The 15606-nt window shown below is 37.9% G+C and overlaps 2 protein-coding genes across 2 annotated transcripts; both read left to right on the top strand.

Moving 5' to 3' along the window:
• Positions 1–6577: 6577 nt before the first annotated feature.
• On the top strand, positions 6578–11201 carry cdk2ap2 (cyclin-dependent kinase 2 associated protein 2). Its single transcript, XM_037098833.1, has 5 exons — positions 6578–6717; positions 8174–8329; positions 8664–8755; positions 9575–9695; positions 10546–11201. Exons 2-5 carry the CDS (start codon positions 8275–8277, stop codon positions 10611–10613), a joined length of 336 nt encoding a protein of 111 aa, XP_036954728.1. The 5' UTR covers positions 6578–6717; positions 8174–8274; the 3' UTR covers positions 10614–11201.
• Positions 11202–12240: 1039 nt separating this feature from the next.
• On the top strand, positions 12241–15605 carry LOC119019869. Its single transcript, XM_037098808.1, has 3 exons — positions 12241–13416; positions 13562–14139; positions 14885–15605. The coding sequence occupies exons 1-3, from the start codon at positions 13135–13137 to the stop codon at positions 14958–14960; spliced, it is 936 nt and encodes a 311-aa protein (XP_036954703.1). The 5' UTR covers positions 12241–13134; the 3' UTR covers positions 14961–15605.
• Position 15606: the final 1 nt, after the last annotated feature.

Genomic DNA, 15606 nt, shown 5'->3' with positions numbered 1-15606 from the left:
ACCGTGCAAATGAGGCACGGACTGAACTGCAGTTAATTGTTGACTAAAACCTTCTGGATGTAGGAGCAGCAGATTCATTTTAGAAGACGCGGGTACAAAAAGTCTCTGAAGCTGCAGAAAAATACAGCTTGGGTCAAGAAATGCTAACGCTAAAGTAAACCGACGATGAACCAGACACAATACATGTACTAACAAAAAGTTAGAAAAACAAAACCTTTGCATGTTGGTTTAAAAAACAAACAAAGCATGGGCGGCTGCAGTGCAGTTTTTTTTTTTTTTAACAATTACATAGAGAAGAGAGCTCAGAGAGCAGCAAGCTCTGTTGGGCATCAACATCATGTTTACACAGTATTATCGAACGATAGACTTGAAGCTTAAAGAAACACTTCCAGTCGTGGTGAGTTGCAGTTGCGAGCGTGCACAGAGCTGAGGCGCAGCTTCGCATGTGAAAACTGAAGCCTATCTGTTGCTCGAGATGTGCGAGTAACAAACTCAGGGCCAGCCCGAGGCATAAGCAAACTAAGTGGCAGCTTAATTTTTTACATATTGAACAAATGAAACAAGTGACATAAATGAATTAATGAATAATTCAATACAAGACGATTCTGATTTCTCAGTTTTGTCATAATTTTAGCAAATCATTTATTTGATATGTTTTGTGACAGTTCGTTTTTAGAAGTTTCAAAGAGTTTGTAAAAGAGTAAAGTAAAAGTTAAAAGTTTTAAAAGCAAAAGCGGAATACTGGGGTACTTTCATTGTTTGAGTATCTATTTTATTTTTTGGAACATTTTATTTTTTATTATATTGATGTTTGTCTATTTTGGTTTTATTTTGTAGTTGAAGATTGCTAATTTAATGCACATTTGCAGAGCCGTTTGAAAAACAAGTCATTAAACTGATTTACTACAACTTATTTTTCAGTTCAAGTTCTGTAAACCACACTTAGTGTTTCACTTTGAATATGAAAGTTTAAAATACATTTGTGATTTTAGTACCCTCTAAGGTTAAAAGGTGACTTGTTTTGGTGTAATTAAAACTATATTTATACAGGGGTCTACCAGAGGTCTAGAGGGTCCAGGAGCCCCAAAACATTTGTGGCATGTAAGCGAGGATGGATTACTGAATGAGCCTACAGGGCCCAAGAGTTCAAGGGGCGCTGAAGTCGTTGCGTGAAGTCACTACCTCAATAAGTCAAAAAGCAAAAGGCTATGAATCTGAACAAATGTAGGTATTTCCCTTCTCCAGCTGGCCATCCCCAAAATTTACCAAAATATAGGAAACCACATACCACCACCATTTTCTGAATTTTCGGGCTCCCTCACCAAAAGAAAGAAAACACAGTCATGTTACGTAACCTGCTAACACATAATAGAAGCATCTGTTTGGAGTGGAGAGAGAAATTAAACACCATCTGGAAGAACATGGAGCCTTTTTGTCATATTTAGGATTTTTGGTAGTTGTGCACTTCAGCCTGTTGTGGTCAAAATGACCTTTCCAAAACTTATGTCATGTTACACAACCTGCTAACACATAATAGAGCCATCTGTTTAAAGTGCAGAGAGAAATTAAACACCATCGAGACCCCCCTTGCCCCATTTGCACCCACTTTTGTACATATAAGGTAGAGGGGGTTCTTATGCATCTGTGCCCAGGGAAACAGTAGTTCATAATCCTTCACTGTGTTACACTGTGTATACAATTTATAATGCAACATTACAGTGTGACATTTGTGTCAATAATTGTCAAGCAAAGGTGAGTCTGCGGTGGTGGGAGGGGGGCCCCAAATCAAATTCTGCTTTGGGCCCCCTAAAGGCTTGGGCACTGAACAAACCTGTCTGCCTGTACTCACGACAGGGAGCGGAAGGGAACGAATGAAATGTGTTTTTATGTTTTTGACATCTTGAGAGCTGTCTGAGTGATGGTCCCCAGGGAAAGCTCAAGAAGGTGATGTGTGCTGCTCTTCAATTCAGGTGTCACTGTTAGCCAGACGTGCATTTACCAAACCGAAGGGTTTCGTCTTCAGCCGTAAAGTTTTTCATTTTGTCTGCCACATCAGCTAAAGGACAGAATATTACAAAAAAAGAATGACAATAGCTCAAGCGCTTCTCTTGAAAAATGTGATTTTGTCTCCTTGGAGACACTTTCTAGTAGATGCTGGTGTGATCAGATGAAGGAGGAAGTAGAAGAGATCAGATAGACTATACTGACTTTACAGTTGGTGTAATGCCTGACTACATCTTACATCATGAGCATAGATTTTGTCATAAATGCTAAATATAATGCATAAATATATCTATGACATTGAGATTTGCAATATCTCTCACGCTAACCATTATGTCTATACTCAAGTTTGTCCAGTACAGATTGTTGAGCCCCCTGAGGTAAACTGCAATTTATGATTTTGGGCTTTTTAAATAAAAATGTGGCTTTACGTACTTGACTTGAGTTTGTATTGACAGATAAGAATGTGAGTCGGTCGAAGCCAACAAAATACCCGCTGATATAAGCTGTCAGATTGCCTCATTGAAGAGTCACAGTTACCCTCTCTGTCAAAGCCAGCTGAAATGTTTTTGTCTATATAATGAACATCATTCCCTGCTGACCAGGGTCTGAGCACAGCGAGGGACGACATCAAAGTGCAAAGAGGTGTTCATATTCCTGAAGGCCAGCCCTCTTAGTGAGTGGCTCTCTGGTCATGAAAATACAGTTTTACACTAAGCCAAAAAAAGGGGGGTTCATAAAGGCCTCTTTGCACACATACAGACTAATCTAAGGTATTTGCCTGTGTCAAATCAGAACCAACATTTCTTTGAAATAACATATGTGTGTTTCTATAATTTTGATATCTTTACCATAATACTGTCTGACATTTATAGCCAAGTCATCTTAAGCTCTAAACATAAATCTGTTAATAAGTGTCCAGTCTGCTCAGAAGAATAATTCAAAGATCTTAAATGCTGCCATAACATAGATTTTTTACATTTCTTAAATGTTCTTCTTTTGAGATTTTCCAGATAAAAGTTGCCAGCCTTGAAGTTTATCTTACTTCATGTATTTTCAGGGTGCAGATGATGTTGTCACAAACAGAAAGCCTGTCCATACTGTGATGGCTTTAGGCCTTGGGCCAGTGTCTGTTATCCTCTTCCTGACAGTGGTCCTCTGTTCAGGTTCTCCTTTCTTTGTTGTGCTCCTGATTGAGCCAAGGCCATAACAGTACAATGCTTTGTGAACCTGGCACCGCCATACAGTACATAAAGTGTTTGATTTGACAGAGTGTGGGGGAGTGTATCCATTCTATCAAGCGTTCACGCAAGGAAAAAAGAGTTGGTAGTCTGCAATGGAAAGGACAAAGATTACAGAAATGGAACAAAAGCTGGAGTAAAATACCAGACTTTATATAAAGAATTATAACTAGCCCCACTTTGAACAGCTACTGCAGTAAAATGCTGTTTACACATTGATGGTCAGTGTCAACAGTCTGATAGTGTCATATATCTGTCACAGTGCACAATTTACAGCTGGACAAATACTTTCATGTGAAATACATATTTTGCTAATAGTGCTAATGTTCTTTTACTTACTGCTTACTTACTTAAGTACATTTCCCTTCAAGCTCCAGTCTGCAGTCAACATGACAGAAACATAACCACCCGACAGCAGAGGTCACCACAGATCACCACCGCCGTCGGATTGATAAATAGAAGTGAAGGTAAATCCAAAAGTAATGTCTTACTCTTAGTTTCAGCTGATTATACAGTGATGAATTCTGAATAGTATAGTTAATTTCTGCCATATTTGGCTAAATCCTACACACAGGACCTTTAAGTATGATTCTGAATACATAACTTAGACTTGTAATCAATCATTTTTGCAATGTCGTATTGGTTCCTGTTCCCACCACTATTCTGTTCTTATGACAGTAAATAGGATGACTATGTTTCCAGGTTTTCCTTAAAATGGAGAGGCTTTTCATTTTTTCATAATGTAAGACACAGCCCTGCTTTTCTATTTTCATTTCTGTGTTGTAAGATTTTTTCTACGGTTCATATTGTGGAAACAACATGCACAACAATTTCCTCTGCTCCGCACACTATCCACAATGCTGAAATCTACTCTGATGAATAACCACAGGGGAGCAGAGACACAGGCCCAGTTGGTTGTGGTAGTAATGGTAATTCTGGACATTTCAGCTATCCAACTAAAACTCAGAGTCAGCCTCATTAACGACCGAATAGTGGTGATAAGACTTCCCTGTGAACCATTTCCAGCATTCTGACACTGTTACAAGGCTTCCCCTGTTTAGACATAAATCCCTGATGCATGTGTAACTCTTGCCATGTCTACCTTACAGTAAAAAAACCTTGATTTCATGAGGTATTGTCATGAATATTCAACTTCAAGAACTGCATCTCACAAATCAATAATTTGATTTCATTATGACTGATTCAAATTGATGCTGTCGGTTCCCTGTCCCTAAAATGAACCCTCTGTTTTCAGATATATACGTATCTTGTACAACAGGGAGGTGAGTTTGTTAGCTGTATCCTATTCATGCAGTTGATAGATGTAACACTTAATTTACTCAATGAAAAAACCGCTGAAGAAAGACCCGGGCAGCACTTAATGTAAATGTAATTATGTGCTGTATAAGTGTAATTTTCAAGGAACACGGTTGCACTTCTTCAGCATAATGTAACTCATGTTATTTGTCTGGATATTCTTTCAATCCTTTCCCCTCCTTTCTTACAAAAGAAGAACCATTAGCTCTGCACTTTGCTGTTCACAATCCCTGTGATGGTCCCTTTTTTCCGTCCTCTGACAGGTACTCCAAACTAAAGGACTAATCTTTCCCCATCTTGATCTTTAGGACCACTCTTTTTTGTGCGAGATGCTTCAACTCATTTAACCTTTTTCAACATGTTATTTCTCCTTAGCATTTTGTTCTATTTACCAAGAATATATTAGCATAAAGTCAGGAGAGGATATGCAACAGTAATATTATACTGTCAGACACCAGAATAACTTATAGTTTTGTTTAGAGCTCAGTTACTAACTATTAAATCAAAATCACAATTATATTATATTATCTATCTATCTATCTATCTATCTATCTATCTATCTATCTATCTATCTATCTATCTATCTATCTATCTATATCTATATCTATATATATCTATATCTATATCTATATATATATATATACTCCAGAAAATAGTTCTCATTTGATCTGTTACCTTAGTAAACAGTTTTCAAATGAGTTTATGGCCTCAATCAACAGTTTAAAGTCTTCTTCAATACAGCATGATGGTCGTTTTGAAAACTGTGGCCCCCTTTAGGATGAAATAGACCACAAAGCAGGTTGTGATTTAGATCGCGGCTACTTCGTGATTAACAAGCAGCTACTACGGTGTGTCTTCCGGTTCCTAATAAAGGTATCAGTAGCATCCTATTCACTCTCTTGTCCAAACATGGTCACAAACAAAACAAAACAAAATTAAGTTGGCCAAAGTTGTAACGGCAAACACAAAGCTTTAAAATATGGTCCTCAAACCAATGGTTGGGCACATGTACCGGGTTTCTTGCTTCTATTTTCAGAAGCCACCACCGCAGACTCTTCTTCTTCCTGTAAGATTCAACTTGACTTGACTAAAATTAACAAGCATGCAATCTGCAAAGTAACTAGAAACTACAGTTATCAGATAAATCTATTTGGGTAAAAACTGCAATATTTGTCTCCAAAATGTAGTGAAGTGGAAGTATAGCAGAAAAAAGAAATACTTAATTAAAGTACAGGTACCTCATAATTGAGTACAGTACTTGAGTTAATGTACTTAGTTACATTCCATCACTGCACATGTGACATGTAAATCAAAACCTGACATCCATTTCATTCTTCTTACAGTGTATAAATACAGATTAATTGCTTCTGATTCATATGACTTTGAGTTCATAAATGAAAGTCCATGCAATTTATCCCGGAGCAGAAGGAAATATAGAAAGTAGAAATGATATTTCCATTTTCCACAGAATTTGTCACATTTCTCAGTAGTAAATCAACCGTTCCATAACGTAAAATTGCCAAACTATTTCAATCAATTCAGAGATTGTTGGCGACACTTTTTCTCTGCCATTTCCTGGTTTTATTTTTTCAATTCAATACTGGTGATGTATTTACAAAAAAAAAAATCAATAAAATGTATCTAAAAGCAATCAAATATACACACGTAACAGCCATGTATTACATATAATGGAACAGAAAAACAACACATTGTAATAAATATGAATGCAAATGGAATCTGCTTGGGGTTGTAAAGATTAAAAAGTATATATTTTTAATCATGATAAATAAAATTATAATAAAAGCTCAGCCATGTCCTGGTTAAGTTAATGTCGTTGTCAAATTTTGGTGTAATTACTGAAAAATTATCTAATATACGAACGTATCAATCACGCACTACATATAATGAAACATACAATATAATAAATAATGAATGCACGTTGAAAACCTCTAAAGTAAGGGTGAATGTTGGTACATTTCGTGTGTGTGAAATGTACCATACATATGGGCGTCACAGGTTTCTCTATCGTCCAATCATATGGCTTTAAAAGTGAAAAAACACCGTAGTACATTACGCGTCTCTACTGCGCAGACTCACGCACAGCTGAAGATCAGCCAGGTCTCGTTTCCCACAGAGGATTTTAAGTCTCCTTACAAAGGTAAAAAAAAAATAATTCACGGCTCCTTTTTTGTGAGCTTCTCAGTGGTCACAAGTATAGATAACCTTTCTATCGTCCGCTCTCTATATGTAGAATATCAATGCGGAATCAGGGGTGTTTTTCTGCGCTCTACTTATGTTGTTATGCTAACCGGTAAGAGCTAGCTAATCTAAGCTAGCTAACATTACCAAGTAGTAGTTAGCTCGGCACCTTCCTCTAAGCTAACGTCAGCTTTTGTCTCATTAGGCACCGCTGGCTGTGGTCAGCTGTCTTTGGGCGATTACATTCACACTTCCGGGCCTCTGAGAGGTCTTTGTAAACTCGACCACACGACACTTGTCAAGTAACATTGACGACCAACTTGTTATCAGTTAGCCTCTTAACACCCACCAGTTTTGAATGACATTGTTAGCTGGAAGGATGAACGGAAACGTTAGTAGTTATCGTTGGTCAGCCCCCGCCTCGCCTCACATTATTCAGGTACATATCATTAAATACTATGTCTAACACTGCTCGGTACCGTGCCACCCTGTTGCTCAGTATATTGGCAGCAAAATGTCTTATTAAGGCAGTGGAAGTTAATTTTTGTCTTGTTGTCAATGAAAGACAATTCAAATTGTTTTATACACTGCAGAAACGATGTTGAACACAGCAGGAAACACAACCTGCAACACGTATTTAAAGGATGGAAACCGTTTTAAAGGACATTGGAGGATAAAATAATGATAAAAAATAATGACAACATATTCAAAGGTGTATGTTTAGTATTTAGTTTATGTTTTTTGGGAGTTAAAATTTCAACATAAACGATTTTTTTTACAGTGATCCCTCAAATGTGGTTATCAAACACCTATGACAGTTATTTTTAGCTTCACAATAAACTTAACAGTCTAGAATTGAATAAGTGCACTGCAGCAGTAAACATGGTCCTTTTAAAATGAACCCAAGCCTATTTTTTCTTTATTGTATTCTTTGTGAAGAAGAAGTTTTCATGTTGGCACAGATATGCAGATGCCAGTACATCTGTGACAGGCCGATAGACCAATACTGGTGGGTAATTTTGGCCAACTGGTCCACTGGTTGTGCTCTAATGCTGACCATTAACAAACATCAATTCCCCGGTTTGAGTCTGGCTGCGGGCCTTAGTTGCATCTTCTATTCGAATGATTCCAACATTAAATTGTGACATCTCCCTTGTTATCTGTCCTTTTAAAAATGCCCACAAAATACTAAATCAAAAATCCCACCCCTGCTGCTGTACAGTGACAGGTCAGAAGTCTTGTACTGTGATTTATGCATGCATATAAGAAAGGCAGAGAAATTTCAACACTGATTTGATGCTTTCACTTAAATAGTCAGAACCTGACAAATGTGTCACGGTCCCATTGTTATTCCGTGAGTATATATTTTATCTCCTGTTTTTTTTCTGTGTGTCTGCCTATTTTCTTTCCATCAGCTCCTAGGAGCTCATAACCACCAGTAAAGCTGTATAAGCACCGGGTTGACGGGACCGAAGGAAGTGGCGCGTCGTACGGGGAGCTGCCTGCTGAAATCGCCATGAGCTACAAACCCATCGCTCCTGCGCCATCTGGCTCCAACCACACGCCTCCAGGTGCAAACTGTGGACAGCTTAAATGTTGGACATGCGGTCTTTAGCTAGGTGCTAGGATCTTAAACATTTTTACACTATGGTCATGGGAAGTAATTCAGATCAGCAGTCTGGTTCCCATCATAAATCAATGGTAGCCTAGCCAACACTGCAAATAATCTTATCAACAATACAATACAATATAATACGATGGTATAGATGTGATGAAGCACTCTGAACAGTCTTGACTTACTGAAACTTAATAAAATCTTCAAAAAGTCACTTTCTCCTTATTGTTTCATGTTAGTTTCGAAGTTCCAGCTATAGAGTGTTATATCTGTTCTCCTCTTCTGTCCAGGCTCGTCTGTGCCCTCCCCATCTCTCCCCTCATCATCCAACTTTAGGCCGGCTTTTAGTGACTTTGGTCCACCCTCCATGGGCTTTGTTCAGGTATGTCTGTAGTATCCATACTGTACTGTACAAGCATATACTTGCGCGCAATCGCTTTGGCAGTGTTTTTGCATGACAGTCCCTCTCCAGACAAGGGTGAGCCAAAAACATCCAGAGCTATTATTTTAAGGCTTGTTATTAATTGTGATTTTTTTTTTTTTTTTTTACACAAATGTACTTTACAACACTGGGCATGTGGTCTCCCATGTTCTGGGAGTTGTTTGTCACACTATCTTTACAACTATTTGTCATTTGTCCTATAATAGAGGGTGATGACAAACAATCAACAGGTCCATTATTTGTTGCGACATGATGTTTTGCACAGCTTGACTGGCTGATGCCTTCACTTGTGGAAAAAATTATGTTGCTTCTTCATGGTGTAATATTTGTTTTCCTTTGCCTTTAGGTTGATATTAAGTAGATATTTAAGAAGATATTTATTTTTATTACATTTTTGTTCCCATGCATCCAATAGAAAGAATAAAACAAAGGCGGAGTTCAGAGTTGAGGTAGCTTTACAACATTCAGATATACAACAAGGTGTAAGAGAGATTCTTCTGTAGTTAATCAACTGTAAAAAAGGTGTAGGGGAGAGGATGAACAGATGTCTTTTCGCTCAAATGTTGATTATGTTAAATTGATAACTATAAACTGACAGTAAAGTAGTTGCAGTAGTGTTGTTGGAATTGGATTTTTTATTTATTTATTTGTTTATTTATTTTTTTTACTTTTCTCTGCACTTTGCCTTAACTTGATGTAAAATTCCAGCTGTGGCATGTCTTTATGGATCTTTTCTTTCTCCCCCAAATCCACACACAGCCTGTCAAAGTGTCTCAAGGGTCCACCTACAGTGAGCTTCTCTCTGTCATTGAAGAAATGAGCCGTGAGATCAGGCCTACATACGCTGGCAGCAAGAGCGCTATGGAGAGGCTAAAGAGAGGTATGTTTCACATGTTCATGATGTGTGTGTGGTGTGTAGGTGGATTTTGTCCCTGCTGTGTGTTTGTGCTTTGTTGTTGTTTTAAACTCTATAAAATATATAATAAATTGCTTTTAAGGCTATTGTATGCCTCATTTATGTACAAAAATAGATTTCTATTGAAGTACCCATAACTGCCCACATACCAAAATATGAGGGCAGAGTTGAGAGGAATAACTGGTAAAATAAACAGAGTATTTGTTCTTTTGTAGTCCATATACCATATAAAACATGAAATATTTGATTAATTGGTTCACTTAATTAACTTAATTGTTCAATTGTGCCCTATTCTCTTTATTTTGTCATCCAAGATCAAAGTCTGGTTGTGGGAAATATCAAGACCATGTTTTGTTGAAACTTATGAGACAAAAGTTGGTGACACTGTCAGGTTTTGTCTTGAAAATGGATTCAAGTCAATTCTTTATGTAGTCAGCCCAGTGAGGATGAAAAGTGGGTGGATTGTGGGTGAACTTATTATTCAGTTGTGGTCTGTCATAAGGGTCTTTGCATTTGCATTTTGCATTTTTTCATGAATAATAATGAGAATGTGTAAAAAAAAAAAAAAAATGAAACCTGTGTGATTGAAATAGAATCACATGCATTGGAAACCTCAGTGACTGCACTCTAACTTAGACCTGCAGTCCTATTACCTCAGCAGCACTAGCTGTTCTTATATGCATTAGATTTCTGTAGTGGAGGTTGAACCACACAGAGGGCATTAATTGCTTCCAACTCTTTTTCCTAATTTACCATCATTAATGTCAGACAGTTGATTTAACACCTTCTTGCACCTTGTGTTTGTCTCGTTCAGGTATAATCCACGCCCGTGCACTGGTCAGGGAGTGTCTTGCAGAGACGGAGCGAAGTGCCCGCACATAACCTTTTGGAAAGATCCCTTCACCCCTCACTCTTTCCCTGTAGGAGCCTATCCGCTTCAAGATCGTCTGTTTTACAACCTTTTTTTTTTTTTTTAATCCTCTCATCGTTTCCCCGCCAGCTTTTTCTAGGTGCATTATGCCCCTCTTGTCTCCACTGTCCCCTGCATTCCACCGCACCCATTTTTGTTCATTACAAACTTCCTGTGACCTATGGGGTGTATGCAAAATGCAGTTTTGTATCTATTTTAAATAAGAGTCTGGAGAATTTCAACACATTTTTGAGTACAGACCTTTGTTCAATGACAGCAAATGACCAAGAAAGTTTAGTGATGAAATCAAGTTTCTATTCTAAACACTCTGAAACCACTTAATATTTTTTGCTTATCAGAGCATCTTGACTATACCCCATTTCCTTTCACCCTTGCTATGTTTTCATCATATTTTGTAGTGTAAACACACATTAGATGTTTCTTAATCCCAACAACTCTGTACATCTCAAGTCAATTTGTTAGTATGGAAATTTTGTAAACCAGATTTTTGCAGTTCGGTATGTATATCTTAATTAAATAACAGGAAAAAAACCCTTTCAGTGGCCGTTTGATTTGTGAAACATAATAACTTGCTAACGATGTAGGCAGACAGCCTCTATTAAATGTTTATTTAAGTGTTGCATGGCACTGAGCTCACTGAGTACACTACATCTTTCTTGAACAAAATATAATCATTTACTCGGGAATGTAATGACATTATTTGTCTAATTGAACCAATACACAAGGACATTGATTAGCCCTTTCTACAAGTCACACATTTATAAAGATTCAAAGCAGGGATAAACACATTTATTTTCAGTTACATAATCACAACCTCAATAACGCCTCACTTCAGACAGTTGAGGGCTACTGTCTTGTTGCCTTACACCAGGGGTAATGACACGCTCTCTAAGCATGTGAAGGCGATACTGAGTGTGTTACGGAGTACATCTCAACAAAAACATAATGGTGGTATTTCTTACTAGATGAAATAAGTACATAAGAGAAAGCAATAGGTAACACAAATCCATGTCTTTTTATATAATGATTGTCACAGACCAACCCCTCGGTTTCGAAGATGCATCTACCAGGAGAGAATGCTCATTCCAGTGCTTCTCCTGTGACCAAGACGAAGAAAGGGGGTCTGGTGGTGCAAGGCAGATGTGTGCATATGAGTACATGATATACCTTGTGCAAGGAAAAGAAAAGAAAAAAGATTCTTGGGTTTCTGAATGGAGAGCATTTCTGTCCAGAATCCACTGAAATTTGTGTGTTGCGCCACAAGTACGAGTAATTTTAGGATTATCCAGCAGCTCTGCGCATATTTCAGAGCAAGGAATAAAATAAAAATAAAAAGGTTTAAGCTACTTGTTTCTAATACTGTGGCAAATTGGTGTTTTTGACATACATTGCTATACAATAACTTTCCTCAAACAGAAGATTTAACAAAAAACTGCAGGAAAAAAAAAAAAAACATGGCTCAGGGTAACAGTCAGATCTTATCTCATTACTGTAAGCAAGAATATCTTCTGAAACGGGCCAAGTAAGAAAATTAAGAGTTCACTAATGGTGAAGACCAAAAGGTTGTAAATACAGTTTTTTTCAGTGACTAACAAGCGTTTGTCCAATCAGTTAACACATTTTCGAAGCTCTAAACACAATTAGCACAGCATCGGACTTCTGTGGCCATACCATTCACACATTTCATGTCGTTTTCACACAATATGCAGTCAGTGAACACATTTCCACAATGCTTACATTTTCTTAAGAGACACGCGATACCTCCCAACAAAATTATGGATTGTTTTTGTATTATTTACAAATGTTAACACACAACATGCCACAATAGCAAAAACAATACTCCAAACCTTAGATACAGTATAAAATCCTCTACTTCTGCACTGATATAAGTTCAAAAACAATATATCTCAGCTGATAATGAACTAGCAATTGAATAATTGACACACAGCTGATTTATGTGGGGTAAATTGGGCCAACTACAGCTGATTCCAATGATTTCAGCTGCATTGATAACTATAAAAGGAGGACTTTGAGGAGTGATTTCTCTTGGAAGCAGTAAAAAGAAAAACATTGTAATGTCTGGACGAGGAAGAGTACGAAGGAGAGGTGCAGGTGTAGTGAGAGGTGTAGTGAGGGGGGCAGGTGTAGGAGCAGGCCCAAGGAGAGGGCAAGGTAGGGGTATAAGAATGCGTGGTGGTGGCATTCCAAGGGCTACAAGAACGGTAGTCAGTGATGAAATTCGTGCCACTATCATTGACCATGTCATCAACCATGGTCTTTCACTAAGAGAGGCTGGTGAAAGAGTGCAGCCCAATGTGAGGCGGTCAACAGTTGCCTCCATTGTACGCATTTTTCGACAAACCAACAGGTATGTATTGCATTTTACATGGATTATTTGTATTCTCACTTGACATGTCAATACAGTAAGGCCATACAGAAACGCTAACATAGAATTTTTTGTCCCTCTAAAGGATGCAACGTCTTCCTCCCTCTGGGGGAAGAGGAAAGCTCCTCAATAATGATCAAGAGCTTGCCATTGTGGAAATGGTAGTTGCAAATAATGCAATAAAACTCCATGAACTGCAAACTCGGATTGTAGAAGACAATGACATGTTTGAAAATGTTGACAGTATCAGCCTCACAACAATTGCACGGACATTATCCAAACACAGAGTGCGGATGAAGCAGCTCTACACTGTTCCCTTTGAGAGGAATAGTGAAAGAGTCAAAGAGCTACGGCAACAATACATCCAGGTATAGTGAATATTCAATTCAATCTTCAATTCTAAAAGCTTTGCACTTTGCAAGCAGGTAACCTAGACAGTACAGCACTGTAATTGGTTACAGCATAGTATGGTGTACAGTAATGACATGATTTGCATTTGAAACTTTGTTTCAGAGAGTTATGGAATTGGAGGCCAACCAGGCACCTCATGAGTTCATCTACCTTGATGAGGAGGGATTCAATCTGGCCAAAAGGCGTCGTCGTGGACGAAATGTTATTGGACAAAGGGCCACAGCTGATGTGCCAGGACAGAGAGGGGCAAACATAACAATGTGTGCGGCGATTTCAAACGCAGGATTGCTGCTTCACAGATGTCAGGTTGGACCCTACAATACAGAGCGCCTCCTTGCCTTTCTTGATGATCTCCACCATCACCTCATCCCACAGCAGAATCAAGAAGGTGAAAACATGAGGACCTTTGTGATCATCTGGGACAATGTGGCATTCCATCATTCCCAAGCAATTACAGCATGGTTTGAAGCCCACCCAAGACTAGTGCGTCTGTTCCTTCCACCCTATTCACCTTTCCTCAACCCCATAGAGGAGTTATTTTCTGCTTGGAGGTGGAAGGTTTATGACCATCAGCCACATGACCAGATGTCCCTCCTTGAAGCCATGGATGCTGGCTGCAGGGAAATCACAGCTGATAACTGCCAAGGGTGGATCCGTCATACTAAACGCTTTTATCCCAGGTGCATTGCCTTGGATAATATCAGATGCGATGTTGATGAAAACATGTGGCCTAACCCTGAAGACCGCAGAGATTAGATAATTACTTTAGAAATGTTGTGCTTTTATTATTTTGAGCTTTTTGCATTTTTTTTCTTTTTCAGAATGTTCTTTTGTGTTTCATGGATATTTTGTTCACTTTACTGTAAGCAGTACTGTAAAAGTGTTCTGTTCTATCCCACTGTAAACAGTACCTATATCTACTGTACCTCTTGTAGTAAACAGTAAATGAATAAAAAAATGATTTGGTTTTTAGTGGAATGCTTTTACATACAGTTCCCAACCAGGAAATTTAGTGTAGAAATGTTGTATTGCATGTTTTACATGCAAATATCTGTAAAACTGAAACAAACACAAGTCTATGCAGTAATATCAACAATAGCCAGTGTTTTGAAGCCTGGTGTACTTTGACTGACTGCATGTACCTTCTGAAGTGAAAACAAGTGTTATTCTTTGACAACATAATGTCATTGTGGGTCAGATTTCCAGTGTTTTGGTAAAGTTAGTTTGTACAGAGAAAGGTGTGTTCTATTTTGAAATGAAGAGTTAGTATATATTTAACAATATGTGTTTTTGAGAAGAAAATTATCCATTTGGCCAATTGTGCTTTGTAGGTGTGAGTCTGTGTTAAGAGTTTAGAAAAAGTATCAGAAGTATGGGTGAGTGCTTGTTAGCGACTGAAAAAAACTGTAAACGCTTTTATCCCAGGTGCATTGCCTTGGATAATATCAGATGCGATGTTGATGAAAACATGTGGCCTAACCCTGAAGACCGCAGAGATTAGATAATTACTTTAGAAATGTTGTGCTTTTATTATTTTGAGCTTTTTGCATTTTTTTTCTTTTTCAGAATGTTCTTTTGTGTTTCATGGATATTTTGTTCACTTTACTGTAAGCAGTACTGTAAAAGTGTTCTGTTCTATCCCACTGTAAACAGTACCTATATCTACTGTACCTCTTGTAGTAAACAGTAAATGAATAAAAAAATGATTTGGTTTTTAGTGGAATGCTTTTACATACAGTTCCCAACCAGGAAATTTAGTGTAGAAATGTTGTATTGCATGTTTTACATGCAAATATCTGTAAAACTGAAACAAACACAAGTCTATGCAGTAATATCAACAATAGCCAGTGTTTTGAAGCCTGGTGTACTTTGACTGACTGCATGTACCTTCTGAAGTGAAAACAAGTGTTATTCTTTGACAACATAATGTCATTGTGGGTCAGATTTCCAGTGTTTTGGTAAAGTTAGTTTGTACAGAGAAAGGTGTGTTCTATTTTGAAATGAAGAGTTAGTATATATTTAACAATATGTGTTTTTGAGAAGAAAATTATCCATTTGGCCAATTGTGCTTTGTAGGTGTGAGTCTGTGTTAAGAGTTTAGAAAAAGTATCAGAAGTATGGGTGAGTGCTTGTTAGCGACTGAAAAA

Source organism: Acanthopagrus latus, chromosome 1 (assembly GCF_904848185.1).
Source record: "Acanthopagrus latus isolate v.2019 chromosome 1, fAcaLat1.1, whole genome shotgun sequence".
Classification (NCBI taxonomy): Eukaryota; Metazoa; Chordata; class Actinopteri; order Spariformes; family Sparidae; genus Acanthopagrus; species Acanthopagrus latus.
The sequence above is the reverse complement of the archived record's forward strand: the minus strand, read 5'-3'. Positions and strand labels throughout refer to the sequence as shown.

Coding starts and splice junctions, on each gene's coding strand:
- cdk2ap2 (XM_037098833.1), top strand. CDS start 8,275: ATGAGCTACAAACCCATCGCTCCTGCGCCATCTGGCTCCAACCACACG. Junction 8,756..9,574: donor CCTCCATGGGCTTTGTTCAG/GTATGTCTGTAG, acceptor ATCCACACACAG/CCTGTCAAAGTGTCTCAAGG. Junction 9,696..10,545: donor TATGGAGAGGCTAAAGAGAG/GTATGTTTCACA, acceptor TGTCTCGTTCAG/GTATAATCCACGCCCGTGCA.
- LOC119019869 (XM_037098808.1), top strand. CDS start 13,135: ATGCAACGTCTTCCTCCCTCTGGGGGAAGAGGAAAGCTCCTCAATAAT. Junction 13,417..13,561: donor TACGGCAACAATACATCCAG/GTATAGTGAATA, acceptor ACTTTGTTTCAG/AGAGTTATGGAATTGGAGGC. Junction 14,140..14,884: donor ACTAAACGCTTTTATCCCAG/GTGCATTGCCTT, acceptor CTTTTATCCCAG/GTGCATTGCCTTGGATAATA.